Raw genomic sequence first — 17,787 nt, forward strand, 5'->3', positions numbered from 1 at the left:
TGCTCTTCAACTGTGGGAAGCAAGAAGGTGCTTAAAATGTCAATGTAGGCTTGTGTTGTGATAGTCCACGCAAAACAAGGGGTGCAAGCCGCCTCCATAAAAAACACGACGACACCATAACACCACCGCCTCCGAATTTTACTGTTGGCACTGCACACGCTGGCAGATGACGTTCACCGGGCATTCGCCATACCCACACCCTGCCATCGGATCGTCACATTGTGTACCGTGATTAGTCACTACACTGACGTTTTGCCACTGTTCAATCGTTCGATGTTTACGCTCCTTACACCAAGCGAGGCGTCGTTTCGCATTTACCGGCCTGATGTGTGGCTTATGATCAGCTGCTCGACCATGAAATCCAGGTTTTCTCACCTCCCGCCTAACTGTTATAGTACTTGCAGTGCATCCTGATGCAATTTGGAATTCCTGTGTGATGGTCTGGATAGATGTGTGCCTATTACACAATATAGTCCTCTTCAACTGTCGGCAGTCTCTGTCAGGCAACAGACGAGGTCGGCCTGTACGCTTTTGTGCTGTACGTGTCCCTTCACGTTTCCACTTCACTATCACAACAGAAACAGTGGACCTAGGGATGTTTAGGAGTGTGGGAATCCCGCGTACAGACGTATGACAAGTGACACCCAATCATCTGACCACGTTCCAAGTTCGAGAGTTCCGCGGAGCGCCCCATTCTGCTCTCTCACGATGTCTAATGACTACTGAGGTCGCTGATATGGAGCAGGTCGCAGCACAATGCACCTAACATGAAAAACGTACCTTTTTAGGGGTGTCCGGATTCTTTTGAACACACAGTGTATGATCTTGAAAAATCAAGCTATGTCATTGAAACAAGATGATGGTGTTAATACTTCTTTGCGTACTCATCCTTCAATGTTTCGCAAACATGGGTGTCTTGGCAGCGACCTTAGTTCGGGAAGTCTGCATTTCGGCTGTCCAGGAAACGTTCCGCCACGAAAATCACATCTTCGTCATTCTGGAAAAGCCTGCCAAGCAATGGTTTCTTCATCAGAGGAAAGAGGGAGAAGTCAGTGGGTTGAGGCAAAGTTAGGTATCCCATAAAAGTTCCATGTATGGCTGTGTACTGAGGCATTGTCGTGGAACAAATATAAGCCCTTGAATAGCTTCCCACGACGCATTGGGGTGTCAGCCTCCTGTGAGCTCGCCACGAGGTTTAGGCAGAATGTACCTGTGACGTCTGATCCCATACGAGAACGGTGTGTTAGCGCCACACCATGGCAGCGGCAGTGCCAACGAACACTAACCGTCACCTTATCTGCTCATGGTTGGGATCTTTGCCTTCTTTAGCGGTGGTGAATACACTCGTTACCATTGCTCGCTTTCTCCTTTATTCCGGGGTCATATCCACAGAGCCGGCATTCGCCCACGATGATTAGGCGGCTGAGTAAATTATTTGTCTTGGCTTAACACAGCTTATACATTACCGCTGCTGCCTCTTTTCGGGGATTTTGAATGGGTCTGAGCGGGTGGGGGGTGATGTTTGGTATGTTCAACAAGGTCGAGTCGTTGACATATTTTCACTTTTTCCACGTTTCCCTGGATAGTGACACAGCTGACAACGCCTAGAGGTCCTCTAATTCTCTTGCTGTTCCATGTTCTTCGCAGAAAGATGGTCTACCACTGCGTTCTTCGTCATTCAGACTTGTTTTACCACTCTGAAAGCGCCTCTCACACATCTCCACCGTGTCACATGGTGGTACATTGTTGCCGTGCCCTTTGAAAGGTGGCTACACTGAGCCACAGCGCCAGAGATCGCGCTAGAGAGTATTGTTCCGCCGCCTCCACTGGCAGTGATTATTGAGAACTCGTAGTGGGCAGTGCTTTGGGAGAACTCGTGGTAGTCAGTGCTGAGATGTCGTAGTGAGGAGTGTTTGTTGAGATGAGCTAGTAGGCAGTGCTTGCTGAGATGTGATACTGAAAAGTTCTTGTTGAGATGTGATAGTAGCGAGTCGGTGTGGAGAGATTGTAATGTCTAGAGTGCTTTTCATCAATATAAATTAAGGTAACAAACTACTTTTCTTTTCTTTCTCATTAGTTCAATGTCCTGAATAATGCGTCATTACAGGTTCAGTCAACAAAGCATCTGGCTTGTGTTCTTGTATTAGAGTGTAATTCTGGTTTTCTTGAGTAATTATGGTATTTCTATTTTCTTTAATTAATTCAGTATAAATGATATTTAAAATTTCTTGTGTTGTTGAAGAAGAACCGTGCCAGATGCGTACGTTGAGTCATACTTCCACACACAGAACAGTTATACTTGTGCTTTGGTTTCGTACGTTTTATAGTTGCTGGGGACTTAATTAATTAATTGTATTAACGAACATTTTCATTTCATTCTTTGTTGTTGTTCTATGCAGTCAGATAGCGTAATAATACTAGTCAGGGCCAACCGTTTACGAGACTTCGTAATCGGACAGCCAGCTACTAAAGCAAAAAATTAGAAAAATTATTTGCATTTTATTTTAATTAAGCCCCCATGCACGTTTTTTTTTACCTTAATTTATATTGATGAAAAGCACTCTAGACATTACAGTCTCTCCACACCGACTCGCTACTATCACATCTCAACAAGAACTTTTCAGTATCACATCTCAGCAAGCACTCCCTACTAGCTCATCTCAACAAACACTACTCACTACGACATCTCAGCACTGACTACCACGAGTTCTCCCAAAGCACTGCCCACTACGAGTTCTCAATAATCACTGCCAGTGGAGGCGGCGGAACAATACTCTCTAGCGCGATCTCTGGCGCTGTGGCTCAGTGTAGCCACCTTTCACCTTCCATTAACTTAGTGAGGACTATTGCAGCGTCGTTACTCTTCAAATGCGCTGAACGGCCGGCCGCGGTGGTCTAGCGGTTCTGGCGCTGCAGTCTGGAACCGCGGGACTGCTACGGTCGCAGGTTCGAATCCTGCCTCGGGCATGGGTGTGTGTGATGTCCTTAGGTTAGTTAGGTTTAAGTAGTTCTAAGTTCTAGGGGACTTATGACCTAAGATGTTGAGTCCCATAGTGCTCAGAGCCTTTTTTTTTGCGCTGAACGAATTAGCACACGATGCTGCACGTTTTCAGTGGGGTGCGCCATTTTGTTTTGCCTCCTCTAGCGGCGTGCTATGGTACAGCGGTGCGAAGATATCGATGTGTATCATGACGGGAAACACATAGTTGCTAACAAATAGAAACTTCAGCCATTTGACTGTAAATTACTGCTCATTTACTTCACACAATCATGATTTTGGATTTATAGCCATTCTCAAGCGCATGCTGAAGCGTCACAATAGATGTGACCTATCTACGTGACACGTCATCGTGAAAACACACTTATGGTCTTTTATGGACAATGACATGTCACGCAGACATGTCAAATATATTGTAATATTTCAACATTCACATGAGAATGGCTGTAAAGCCGAACTCGTGGTAGTGGGAAATAAATGAACAGTAAATTACAGTCAAACGGCGGAAATTTCTTTCAAAACGTTCTAATGGCTGAGGTCACCACGAAGAATGAACAAAATTAATTACATTAATTTTTTCGACGTGATAATTAAAATTTTATGTCTGCATCTCGGATAAATGATCTTAAAGATAACCTCGGAAGTTTTCTGTTCACGGCTGATGCTGCTAACACATGTAACTCACGGCGACTTGCGTAATTTCATTTTTTCGAGGTTATAATTAAAGGTTTATGACTACCACCGGTAGTTTCCGGGCATAAGGGGACATCAGAAAGATAACTGTAACCCACTCCAGCATTACACATGCTTAAGGCTGAGTGTGGCTAATTACACCTTGCAGCAATAGCACGACAAGCTGGGAGCTCAAAACGCAGCGTACAGCCTCACGACTCTGGAAACGTGTTACGGTACTACAGCGGGGAAAAAATCATTAACTCAATGTTAAAATAAATTACATGAATAATTTACGTCTAGTCTTAACAGATGACATACATGACACCCCCGTTCATTCGTGAACGAAGGCATTTTTGAAAAGCTCATTGTTTCTTCTTATCAAACTGCATACGAAAATAGTGGAATTGCCAGCCAAACTATATAAGAAGATAGTTTGAACACGAATTCGCTAGGCAGTTCAAGTCCTTTCATTACGTTGTTCGTTACGGTTTTGTAAAAGATATGAGAAATAGAGATCAGTATCGGACTTTCAGGTGAATGTGCGACTGCTACAAAGCAAACGACACACCTGTCTTTACTGCAGTTTATTTGTATCTCTATGAACCCCATCGTCTCAGTCCCTCCTGTTCAGAAGGGCAGTCTTCTTAAGTTAATGAGTTTTAGATAGTGTTGATTTTAAGGTCTTCCTAGCAACTATTGTATGCTGAGCGTGTGTTTATTTGCTGGAGATCAATAAATGTACATGAATGTATAAACCCTGAGGATGGGCACAAGCCCGAAGCCGGTCATGTGACAAATAAATAACCTTTTACTGTGACTGGTAGCGGAAATTTTTCTTCACTCTATAAAGGAACAGAGTTCAACAGACTCCACTATGGTTAAAATTCATATATTGTGGTTTTTATAAAAATGTACGTAAGTACTAGTAAGGTAAGAACACCGTGAAAGTATAAGAACATTTCAGTAGCAACCATCTTACTTCAAGAAGTGGGGACTGTTGACCTAAAGATTACAGAAATCGTTGCAGAACAAATTAATTACACTGGCGCCTGTATGCGTCATGTTTTACAGTTTGTGGTGTTTAGGTGTAGATGATGATGAAAGCGTGTGGCTCAATGCCCTAGTGTAAGTGTAAGCCTTTGAACCGGATGCCGCCTCAGTGACTTTCGTATTCGCGATCTACACCAGTTATTCAATCGGGGAAGGGGCCTTTAGTTTAACTTGGAATCCGAACTACGAGACCTTCTCGGCGATTCTCCACATCATTGAGCAGTGAACGTTAGATTAAAGACTGACTGAATAGTTCCGGGGTCCGACTGGAATTCGATCCCGCTACTGCCCTGTTTCAAACAACGCACTTCACCCCAAGACCAGTATGCCCGAGTGGATGTAGATGTAAAGTATTAAAGAGAAGCAAGGCAGCGGAGCGCCTGCAATCTTCATGTTTGCAACCCGCAATTACTCGTGCTGGAAGGGTAGTATACTACGTAGGCGCTAATTGCTGGAGTACGTGAAACACGAATGCGTCTACAATTTACTAACAACCATGTGAAATTCAGTTAATCGCTGTAATTTACTAACGTTTCCTCAAGGTAGAATGACGTACCTCTGCTGTTTGCCCCACAGTACGAGTTACCGATTTAAACAAGTCCTACGACGCTGAAGTATTTAATTTAGACTTAAGACATCCGAGTTATTTTTTAATTTGCTGAATGTATAAAATACACGTAACTTCAGTTGTAGCTCACCGTGAGTTGTCTATAAGTATAACAAATATAAACTATGCAACATAGAAAACTGACGTTATGCTAGAACTGCGGGCTAGCGGGTAGATTTCCACATAAAAGATAAGCAGATTGGTTGTAGCAACACACGCGAATGAATGATTCCGCAACAACTTGACGCTATTCTTATAGCAATTACAACAGTCTGGAAGCAGTAAATGAGGAATCAGGCGAATCATATTTCCATTTAAGCGCAAGGCTGCTGTAGCATGGATTCTTAAATAGCCTGCGTCGCAATAGGAATGGAATAAGTCCACTGCCATAGCCCCAGAGGTACAATAGGAAGTGTCATGTAACTTCTTGGCAGATTAAAACTGTGTGCCGGACCGAGACTCGAACTCGGGACCTTTGCCTTTCGTGGGCAAGTGCTCTACCAACTGAGCTACCCAAGCACGACTCACGCCCCGTCCTCACAGCTTTATTTCTGCCAGTACCTCGTCTCCTACCTTCCAAACTTTACAGCAGGTCTCCTGCGAACCTTGAAGAACTAGCACTCCCGAAAGAAAGGATATTGCGGAGACATGGTTTAGCCAGAAAATCTCATTCTGGAAACATCCCCCAGGCTGTGGCTAAGCCATGTCTCCGCAATATCCTTTCTTTCAGGAGTGGTAGTTCTGCAAGGTCCGCAGGAGAGCTTCTGTAAAGTTTGGAAGTTAGGAGACGAGGAACTGGCAGAAGTAAAGTTGTGAGGACGGGGCGTGAGTCGTGCTTGGGTAGCTCAGTTGGTAGAGCACTTGACCACGAAAGGCAAAGGTCCCGAGTTCGAGTCTCGGTCGGGCTCACAGTTTTAATCTGCCAGGAAGTTTCATATCAGCGCACACTCCGCTGCAGAGTGAAAATCTCATTCTAGGAAGTGTCATACCTATTTTACAAACCTTGAGAACGTAGTAACAGTTTCTAAGTGGAGCCTTTTTGCTATCTAAGAGTACATTATTTTAACAACAGCATCAAGCAAGACATAGCGGGAAGTTACATTTTACAGTCATGTAACAATGGTACCAAGCATTCATTATAATTTATCTGTTAGAAGTTTCACAGATGCGTTTGGAACATGTGAGTTTAAGAAAGCTGACTATCCTTTTAACTCTCTGTTTCACCGAGAAAATGTCTGAACTGCTAATGGAGACGGGTGGTTCCTACCAACGAGATGGTAGCCTCCAATAACTTCTACAATACATCACAGCTTGTTTCTCTTAGCTGTTGCCCACTGATATTGAAAATACTATTGAACTGACAAAACGAAAATATAAATTATCTTGAAAAGTTTTGAAAGGAAGGAAGAATAGGGTTTGACGTACCGATATGACAAAATCATTAGAAGCCGAGCAGAAGGAAATCGGCCGCATCCTTTTCAAAGGAACCATCCCGGCATTTGTTCTTTGCGATGTAGAGGAATCATCGAAAATTAGAAATGGACCGTAGTTTTCCCACAGTCGGCCGGCAGAACATCCGGACACTGGGTAACAAAGTTATAGCCTCATTTAAATTACTTGGCTTGTGACGTTCACGGTCCCAAGTTGCGACGTTGTAGCACAAATTTGGTCAAATAACAATAAAAATGACATAATAATCGATAATAAAAAGGTAACATCGTAGCCTGCACTGTTTCTCAAATTTCTAAATTTTCATTGGAAATCCTTATCCCGGCAGTGGACCAAGGAAGTCTAGGGTGCGCTACTTTAATTGAAGTTAAAGTCTGCCCATAAAACCAATGGTAGAACTTGTAAATCAGTCGCTCAAACTGCGGATTTTCTTGGCCCGCTGCCGGGATAGGACTTCCGATGAAAATTAAGAAATTTGGGAAACAGTGTATGCTATGATGTATTTTCATTAACAACTACTATGATGGCAATTTTATTGTTATTTGACATCTATTCCTTTTTATGCATTTTTGAAATCCGTAGATTTTGTTGTTGTGGTCTTCAGTCCTGAGACTGGTTTGATGCAGCTCTCCATGCTACTCTATCCTGTGCAAGCTTCTTCATCTCTCAGTACCTACTGCAACCTACATCCTTCTGAATCTGCTTAGTGTATTCATCTCTTGGTCTCCCCCTACGATTTTTACCCTCCACGCTGCCCTCCAATACTAAATTGGTGATCTCTTGATGCCTCAGAACATATCCTACCAACCGATCCCTTCTTCTGGTCAAGTTGTGCCACAAACTCATCTTCTCCCCAATCCTATTCAGTACCTCCTCATTAGTTATGTGATCTACCCATCTAATCTTCAGCATTCTTCAGTAGCACCACATTTCGAAAGCTTCTATTCTCTTCTTGTCCAAACTTCCTGACACTTAAATCTATACTCGAAGTTAACAAATTTCTCTTCTTCAGAAACGCTTTCCTTGCCATTGCCAGTCTACATTTTATATCCTCTCTACTTCGACCATCATCAGTTATTTTGCTCCCCAAATAGCAAAACTCCTTTACTACTTTAAGTGTCTCATTTCCTAATCTAATACCCTCAACATCACCCAACTTAATTCGACTACATTCCATTATCCTCGTTTTGCTTTTGTTGATATTCATCTTATATCCTCCCTTCAAGACACCATCCATTCCGTTAAACTGCTCTTCCAAGTCCTTTGCTGTCTCTGACAGAATTACAATGTCATCGGCGAACCTCAAAGTTCTTGTTTCTTCTCCATGGATTTTAATACCTACTCCGAATTTTTCTTTTGTTTTCTTTACTGCTTGCTCAATATACAGATTGAATAACATCGGGGATAGGCTACAACCCTGCCTCACTCCCTTCCCAACCACTGATTCCCATTCATGCCCCTCGACTCTTATAACTGCCATCTGGTTTCTGTACAAATTGTAAATAGCCTTTCGCTCCCTGTATTTTAGCCCTGCCACCTTTAGAATTTGAAAGAGAGTATTCCAGTCAACATTGTCAAAAGCTTTCTCTAAGTCCACAAATGCTAGAAACGTAGGTTTGCCTTTCCTTAATCTTTCTTCTAAGATAAGTCGTAAGGTCAGTATTGCCTCACGTGTTCCAGTATTTCTACGGAATCCAAACTGATCTTCCCCGAGGTCGGCTTCTACTAGTTTTTCCATTCGTCTGTAAAGAATTCGTGTTAGTATTTTGCAGCTGTGGCTTATTAAACTGATTGTTCGGTAATTCTCACATCTGTCAACACCTGCTTTCTTTGGTATTGGAATAATTATATTCTTCTTGAAGTCCGAGGGTATTTCGCCTGTTTCATACATCTTGCTCACCAGATGGTAGAGTTTTGGCAGGACTGGCTCTCCCAAGGCCGTCAGTAGTTCCAATGGAATGTTGTCTACTCCGGGGCCTTGTTTCGACTCAGGTCTTTTAGTGCTCTGTCAAACTCTTCACGCAGTATCGTATCTCCCATTTCATCTTCATCTACATCCTCTTCCATTTCCATAATATTGTCCTCAAGTACATCGCCCTTGTATAGACCCTCTATATACTCCTTCCACCTTTCTGCTTTCCCTTCTTTGCTTAGAACTGGGTTTCCATCTGAACTCTTGATGTTCATACAAGTGGTTCTCTTATCTCCAAAGGTCTCTTTAATTTTCCTGTAGGCAGTATCTATCTTACCCCTAGTGAGATAAGCGTCTACATCCTTACATTTGACCTCTAGCCATCCCTGCTTAGCCATTTTTCACTTCCTGTCGTTCTCATTTTTATGACGTTTGTATTCCTTTTTGCCTGCTTCATTTACTGCATTTTTATATTTTCTCCTTTCATCAATTAAATTCAGTATTTCTTCTGTTACCCAAGGATTTCTACTAGCCCTCGTCTTTTTACCTACTTGATCCTCCGCTGCCTTCACTACTTCATCCCTCAAAGCTACCCATTCTTCTTCTACTGCATTTCTTTCCCCCATTCCTGTCAATTGTTCCCTTATGCTCTCCCTGAAACTCTCTGCAACCTCTGGTTCTTTCAGTTTATCCAGGTCCCATCTCCTTAAATTCCCACCTTTTTGCAGTTTCTTCAGTTTTAATCTACAGGTCATAATCAATAGATTGTGGTCAGAGTCCACATCTGTCCCTGGAAATGTCTTACAATTTAAAACCTGGTTCCTAAATCTCTGTCTTACCATTATATAATCTATCTGATACCTTTTAGTATCTCCAGGGTTCTTCCATGTATACAACCTTCTATCATGATTCTTAAACCAAGTGTTAGCTATGATTAAGTTATGCTCTGTGCAAAATTCTACCAGGCGGCTTCCTCTTTCATTTCTTAGCCCCAATCCATATTCACCTACTACGTTTCCTTCTCTCCCTTTTCCTACACTCGAATTCCAGTCACCCATGACTATTAAACTTTCGTCTCCCTTCACTATCTGAATAATTTCTTTTATTTCCTCATACATTTCTTCAATTTCTTCGTCATCTGCAGAGCTAGTTGGCATATAAACTTGTACTACTGTAGTGGGTGTGGGCTGCGTATCTATCTTGGCCACAATAATGCGTTCACTATGCTGTTTGTAGTAGCTTACCCGCATTCCTATTTTCCTATTCATTATTAAACCTACTCCTGCATTACCCCTATTTGACTTTGTGTTTATAACCCTGTAGTCACCTGACCAGAAGTCTTGTTCCTCCTGCCACCGAACTTCACTAATTCCCACTATATCTAACTTTAACCTATCCATTTCCCTTTTCAAATTTTCTAACCTACCTGCCCGATTAAGGGACCTGACATTCCACGCTCCGATCCGTAGAACGCCAGTTTTCTTTCTCCTGATAACGACATCCTCTTGAGTAGTCCCCGCCCGGAGATCCGAATGGGGGACTATTTTACCTCCGGAATATTTTACCCAAGAGGACGCCATCATCATTTAATCATACAGTAAAGCTGCATGCTCTCGGGAAAAATTACGGCCGTAGTTTCCCCTTGCTTTCAGCCGTTCGCAGTACCAGCACAGCAAGGCCGTTTTGGTTATTGTTACAAGGCCAGATCAGTCAATCATCCAGACTGTTGCCCCTGCAACTACTGGAAAGGCTGCTGCCCCTCTTCAGGAATCACACGTTCGTCTGGCCTCTCAACAGATACCCCTCCGTTGTGGTTGGACCTACGGTACGGCTATCTGTATCGCTGAGGCACGCAAGCCTCCCCACCAACGGCAAGGTCCATGGTTCATGGGGGGGGGGGGGGGGTCCGTAGATTAAGTGGCTGATTTACAAGTTCTGTCATTGATCTTACGGACGGATTTTAACTTTAGTAACATAATCTCATTTTAACCCTTGTCTCACTAACCGGACAAAGGCACATTGAGAGCCGGGGAGTACTGAAGTGTAACAGTTTTAGCAATTGATATAAACTGATTACCATAGACTGCTTCACTCTCCGCGGCTTTAAAATGTATATCGTCTACAAAAAACATGTAATATCTCAAGTCACGCATGGATTACAACTGCATAACATGTATAAGCATATCAAAAACACATTCTTAATTTTAATTACGACCGGACTTATGATAATTTGTTTGAAATGGATGGAAACAATTTCATATTGATTTTTCCGTTTGTAACGCCGGAAATGCATATCCTCCTATTTCCATCTATTGCACTGCAATTTTTTTCCCTTATTTTGTTACCTGAAGATTTAACGTTTCTGTGTCTTTGTATATTGTAATTGTTTTACTATTTGTATATATATGCATTTATGTCGATGTATAATTGGTTTGTTTTGTAAATATTATTTGTATTTATACGTTGGGTCTGGCCTAGGGAAAACTATGCTATCGAACGAATACATCGATAGGTCGTGTGGAGAACCAAAGTGTTTAGGATCTTTGGTAGTGTTAACTCTGCCGCGTGGAGCGCGGGCAGAGCATGAGAGTGTCTGGCTGGGGTGGTGCAGTGGAGCAGGTGTGTTGTGTGACGCTCCCGCGAGTTGCCGCGCTTTCGCGGTTGGGCAGCATGTAATTGCGCTCGACTTGCTATGATAGTTTCTGACACGGTGTCGCGGACGGGAAGCATTAGCTGGCGCACATCAAGAGCCCGTTTCGCCTGGTGACCGTGTCGAGAAGAAGGCGCGCCAGCATCCAGCTTCTGCAACAGCGACGGCCGACAATGAGTGACTGTCGCCACCTCCTCGATCGACGGCTTCAAACCTTCAATCAACCAACAAGGAAGACTGGAAGCACGTAAAGTTTTAGAACTGTATGGCAGACCTCAGCTTTTCAGACTGTTCCATTTTCGTAACTATAATTACAGCAACTTAGCATGAACATTTGTTGCTCATTGTCCCAAATTGCATTACCAAGCAGTGTCCCTTCCTTTTCCGAAATGAACCCGAGTGTCGTTGAAATTCAAACGCCAGCATTAAAGTGATATAATTCAATTTCACTGCTTTAATTTCAAAGTTCAGTTAAAATATTCATAGCTGGCTACAATATTTGGATTACACAAGCACAAATTAAGAGTGCGAGTTTTGTTACCATATTTTAGCTTACCTGTGACTACAGCTCAGCTTGGTACGTACTAAATTTTACTATTGTTAATTGTTCAGAATCATTTAATTCAAGTTCAAAGTTAAATCTCTTATTTATAAATTGCGTAGATTCAAGTAGCTTTTGAAATGATTGTTGAGGTAGCCCAAGTCTAACTGTATTTTACTGAATTTCGATGTGCTTTAGAAAGAAAGCTCACTATTAACTTCAGTCACTAAATTAACTTTCGATTTTCCGGATTTATTAATTCTTTTGCTAAATTAAGTCAGAGTGTAGCGAAATTTATTACTTCTGACAAACTTTCAGTTTTCACACTACACGTGTCAACCTTCAGTTGCCACGCTTCTAGTGCTAATTATATGTGTAATAACCTTTCTTTTTCAGTTAATATAGTAATTGTCCTTAGGACTGGCGACCGTAATTTCCCAAATCTCAAGTATCTAATTACCGCTAGTTAATTGTTAACGTAACGGCTGCACATTTACTTTCTTTATTAACTTTACCCCTTTTCAAAATTAATTTCCAGCAGTTTCATTTGCATTTTTCCTTTCATTTAGATGTAACCCTGTCCTCCCTCTTTACCGACAGATAAACTTCGGTGACGATTGCTTTTCCCAAATTTCCATTAGGTACACGCGGTTTAATTTTTCACTGTCATTAAGGTCGATAAGTGAGGGGGAGGTTACACGTTAATGACCAAAATACATTGCACGGGAAGAGACATTTCTAAGGTTCTTTATTGCATTGCGTTCGCTGATACGGGAAACAGCGATTTTCCTTTTCTTTCTCTCTTGTCTATATTTAACTTGTGGCAAGTATCAAGTTTAAAGTCTACATCTTTCAACAAAAAACACTTAAACACTGTGAAATTCACGTACGATATACATATGATGTCTGAAAGTAAATCAGAAATCCATTGTTATTTTGAGTTAGGACCGGAGTTAACGTTCATTCTCGAATTTTCGCACCGGGGAGACTTTTGTACTGGAGAACTGAACGGCACACTGCTTTGCACAGCGGAAGCGGCAGCCAACAGCGCCATACAGCTCCCAATAGCTCGCAAACAAACATTCAACCGCTGACAGCGGATTCAAGCTTTAAAGATGCCAATTTTGTTGGTTCTTTCATTTTGTCACCTCCTATTTTAACTTTTTCATGTTCTCCCAATGTTCATCATCCAGTCTAAATTGGACTATAATACGAAGCAGCAGCTCACCCAACAGTGCAATAGGAGCGAGCCGTGTACGTATACTTGCGGGCGACTAGGACCAGGCTGAAAAGGATTCGGACCCTAAGGAAGGGCCTGGCCACGGTACACAGAGTGTCCCAAAATTTTAGGGTCAAAATTATACATGAGTTCAACGATCGTAAGTTAGTATTTTAAAATGGTTCAAATGGCTCTGAGCACTACGGGACTTAACAGTATTTTAAAATCAATACATATTTTAAAAGGAAGTGTACAATGTGCGTGCCGCTAAAACTCAAGAACTAGTCCCGGTGCGATCAAGAGAGTTATATCGTGTGGTAGCCCCCTATCCACCAACCATGAAGGTTCACGTTTGTACCTGAAGGGCGTGCTTTTAAAGATGTAGGGGCTGGGAAGTTTCGCCCACTGGAAATTTCTAGAACATTCCAGAACATTCGAGAGTATTCGTGAGCAATCCACAACATTCCGGAATGTTCCACAATGATCCGGGATGTTCTAGAATGTACGGGAATATTCTGGCAGAGTCCAGAAGGTTCGGGAAAATCCCGGGACATCCCCGGGACATTACAAAACACACTCGATTGTTGCAGAATGTTCTGGAGCATTGTGGACCATTCGAAACCTTCTTGGTATATTCTGGATTTCGCCAGTGGTCTTGGTCGGAATATAATGTAGTCTATATAAGTAGCTGAGAAACCCGGATTGGTGATGGAATTATAGGGGTGAGGAGGAGACGGACAGAGGGGGGAATAGAGCAGATTGAGAGAGAAATGGAGAAGGAGATGGAGACAGATTTGGAGTTTATTATATGGATAAAGATAAGGGGTGGAACAGATGGACGGAGAGAGGGATGGGTGGAGGTAATGGGCAAGGGCAGGAGGGATGGATAGAGAGCGATGAGATGTGGATAAAGAGAGAGGGGATTGGAGAGGAGGAGGAGGAGGAGGAGGAGAAGGAGAAGAAGAAGAAGAAGAAGAAGAAGGAGGAGGAGGAGGAGGAGGAGGAGGATAGAGGAAGGGGGAGGGAGGAGATGAACAGAGAGAGGGAGCAAGAGGAGATGAACAGAGATAGGAGGGAGGACGAGATGGATTAACAGAAGACTGAAATAAATAAAAACAACTCGTGGCACGCCAAGCTTCTCAGCCGGCAAAGGAATAAATGATCGGAAATGAATATTTCGGGCGGTATGGTATCTTGAATGAGCAAAGCGTGTGAGTAACGAGTTTGGGAGCTGCTTGCACTTCGTAACGAACAGGTGCCTGACGCTACTGCTGTAGTTGCGTTACCTCGAAAGACCAACACACGATCTTCCTCGATGCAGATGGGGCACCGCTCGTTACAGTAGCTTCCAGACACGATTTCAATGTCTGGAGCAGCATCATGTACTGCCCGTAACACGGAACGAATGTACGGAGAAAGGTTTCGCAACAGGTAGGCTGGTTGGTTAGGTATTACATGGATCTTTTGAACGATTCTTTTATCGAAATGATGTGGAATGAGTAAGTTAAATGTTTAGTGTTAACATTAATCAACACATTATTTTAGTCCTACTCATGCAACAACACTTAAAAACAATTATTTTACTGGTTATCAGTTTTTAAGTAAAAATTCGTCAATGGAATAGGAGTTGTCCAGGAGAAATGGTCTTAAGTCAGATTTGAAACTCGTTTTGCTACCTGTCAGACGTTTTATGTTAGTGGGCAAATGATCGAAGACTTTTGTTTCTGCATATTGACCTCCTTTCCGACACAATGACAGCTTTAATAATGAGTAATAAAGGTCATGTTTCCTTTTAGTTTTGTAGCTATGGACATCACTGTTCTTTAGCGAATATACGTATTGTGACAGCACAGCCAAAATGCCTAGCTCTTGTAAGAGGTACCTTCCCGATATCCGTGGGTGAACACCAGTCATTATTCTTACTGCTCGCTTTTTGTGTCATCAATACTTTCTTCCTTAGTGATGAGCTAGTACAGAAAATGATTCCCTAAGACATTATTGAGTGGAATTATGCAAAATATATCAGGAGATTGATTTGTTTTCAAGATTAGCAATTACACAAAGAGCAATAGTCGACAAAGAATGTTTTGCACGGCAAAAATTGAGGTCATTTGAGAGAAACTTAATCACTAATACCAGCAGACTTTGCCTTGAACGAATAGCTAGAAGTTTACACTGTGGAAGCTTCGTTGCCAAATGATTTTGGTCCCAGAATTCTGTTGTTTATTGTGTGTATTGAGAAAAAGTTAAATATTTTCTGACCATTATTCCTCAACTCAAAGTTATGAGTTTCATATCATCTGTCATCTTGACTGGAACACGCTCCTTGAAATTCTGAAGATGGCACGGATAAAATACATGGAGCTGAAGGTTATCTACAACTTGTGCAGAAACTAGACCGGTAGTTAGAAGACTCGAAGGACATGAAAGGGAAACAGTAGTTGAGAAGGAACAGAGTACATTATTCAATCTGTACATTGAGCAAGCAGTAAAGGACACCAAGAACAAATTTGGAAGAGAATTAAAATCCAGGGAAAGTAAGTGAAGGTATTGAGCTTTGTCGGTGACACTGTAATTCTATCAGTGACAGCAAAGGACTTGGAAGCGCAGATGAAAGAAATGGATAGTGACTTGAAATAAGGTTCTAAGATGAAAACAAAATAAAAGTGATTCAGAGGTAATTGAATGTAATCGAATCAAATCAGGCGATTATGGAGGAACTGGATTAGGAGGTAAACCACTAAAAGTAGTGGGACTTAACTGCTAAGGTCATAAGTCCCTAAGCTTACACACTACTTAACCTAAATTACACTAAGGGCAAACGCACACACCCATGCCCGAGGGAGGACTCGAACCTACGCCTCTACCAGCCGCACAGTCCATGACTGCAGCGCCCATAGGCCGCTCGGCTAATCCCGCGCGGCGTAGTAGATGAGTTCCACTATTTGAGGAGCATAACAAGTGACGATGGCTGAAGCAGGGAGTACATAAAATCCATCTTTTCCTTTTTCATGTTTGGTTCTATATATACATGCATTTCTCCTCTAGCAATTCCTGCTTTGGCACTTGTTAGTCTGCTTTCTGGGATGTCTGTAGTACTTTTGCCTGCTTCACTTGCCGTATTTATATATTTTCTCCTTTCGTCGGTTAAATTCTGCAACTCGTGTGTTATCCAAAGCCGGCCTGTGTGGCCGTGCGGTTCTAAGCGCTTCAGTCTGGAACCGCGTGACCGCTACGGTCGCAGGTTCGAATCCTGCCTCGGGCATGGATGTGTGTGATGTCCTTAGATTAGTTAGGTTTAAGTAGTTCTAAGTTCTAGGGGACTGATGACCGCAGATGTTAAGTCCCATAGTGCTCAGAGACATTTGAACCATTGGTTATCCAAAGGATTGCTACTGAGCCCTTACTCTTTGCCTAGTTGTTCCTCTGTTGCCCTCACTATTCCATCTCTTAAAGGCTGCACATTCGTCTCCTATTGTTCTCTTCCCCGTTTCAGACAATAGTTGCCTAATGCTCCTTTTGAAACTCTGAACAATCTCTTGTTGTTTCAACTTATCCAGGTCCCATGCCCTTACATGTACAGTACAAGACCAAAAGGCGAAAGGACATCACTTCACTGTAGTTCCTGTGCGAACAATGATTTGTTCCGTTTCACAGTAAAAAGACAGTTCAAATTTCCTAGGATCACCATGCCTAATTACGTAATAATTTTCAAAAATGGGCATGCTTTTATTATATATTTTTGGCCAGTAAACAAAAAAAAAACCTCCACGTGTCGAAATATTGTGCTCGAGAAACGAACCACGTACGTTAACTGAAATAAAATGTGGTCGACCTTTTTGCGAAACAATAAAATTCGGAAAAACTATGTTTTTATTATTTGATGATAAAAACATCCGCTTGTTTCCATATGTACCACGTGAAGGATTAAAGACAGCAATGAAACTTGTGGCAAATCAAAAGGAAGGCGTGTCGGACGCTCACCTTGACGACGGTGCCTACGACGGGATCCTGCCGCACCTCGAGAACGTCAGAGGCGGCACGCGTGTCCATGGCGGCGCCGGAGTCTGGCAGCGACGTCTGGTCGGGGTTAGAGCTCTGCGACAGCAGCCGCTCCTTCATCTCGTGCAGGTACGGGCAGCGCTGCATGCCGGCCGCCGTCTGGAACACGAAAAGTGGCGACCCTGTCAGGCGCACGAAGCAAAACAACACGCTTTCGTTTTTCAACTGCACGCCATTCATTACAAACATGTGTGCCCGCTCGGGAATGCTAGGCTCAAACACTAGCGTCCAGAGAAATTACAAAAAAGCCCAGTGTGAAGAGAGTCCAGCTTAGTTTACGGTTTTTGACTACTGTACCATGGTTGCCAAGGGTGTATCAAGTGAGGGTCAGGGGAAGACACTTTCCACCATCACCCCCCTCCCCCCCTCCTGTAGCCTCTAGAAAAAACATCTTCACAAAGTGAACTCACATGCTCCCCAAACAGAGAGATCAGTTTAGAATCGGTTCCACAAAAATCCGAACATTTAGTAGATTCTGACCAGTGGCAAATGCACCCAGAATCATTTTTCACGAAATGTCAATATTATTTCGTTGTTCACCACGAGACTGACATGATTGCCCCTTGCTATTCACAAGCTGTGGTCCTATGAAAATGAAAGGAAATGACCTTGTAATGTAATGTG

At 42.6% G+C, this 17,787-nt stretch overlaps 1 protein-coding gene across 4 annotated transcripts in view; it reads right to left on the minus strand.

The window, feature by feature from the left end:
- The window catches only part of LOC126253660 (proton channel OtopLc-like), an 856,134-nt gene that overhangs the window by 398,624 nt on the left and 439,723 nt on the right, over positions 1-17,787 (minus strand). For all 4 annotated transcript variants that reach the window (XM_049955174.1, XM_049955178.1, XM_049955175.1 and 1 more), the window contains exon 2: positions 17,086-17,262. In XM_049955174.1, coding sequence (XP_049811131.1) covers positions 17,086-17,250 — 165 coding nt within the window. In that variant the 5' untranslated portion in view covers positions 17,251-17,262. The remainder of the gene's footprint in view (positions 1-17,085; positions 17,263-17,787) is intronic.

This window comes from Schistocerca nitens, chromosome 4 (assembly GCF_023898315.1).
Source record: "Schistocerca nitens isolate TAMUIC-IGC-003100 chromosome 4, iqSchNite1.1, whole genome shotgun sequence".
In the NCBI taxonomy this organism is placed as follows: Eukaryota; Metazoa; Arthropoda; class Insecta; order Orthoptera; family Acrididae; genus Schistocerca; species Schistocerca nitens.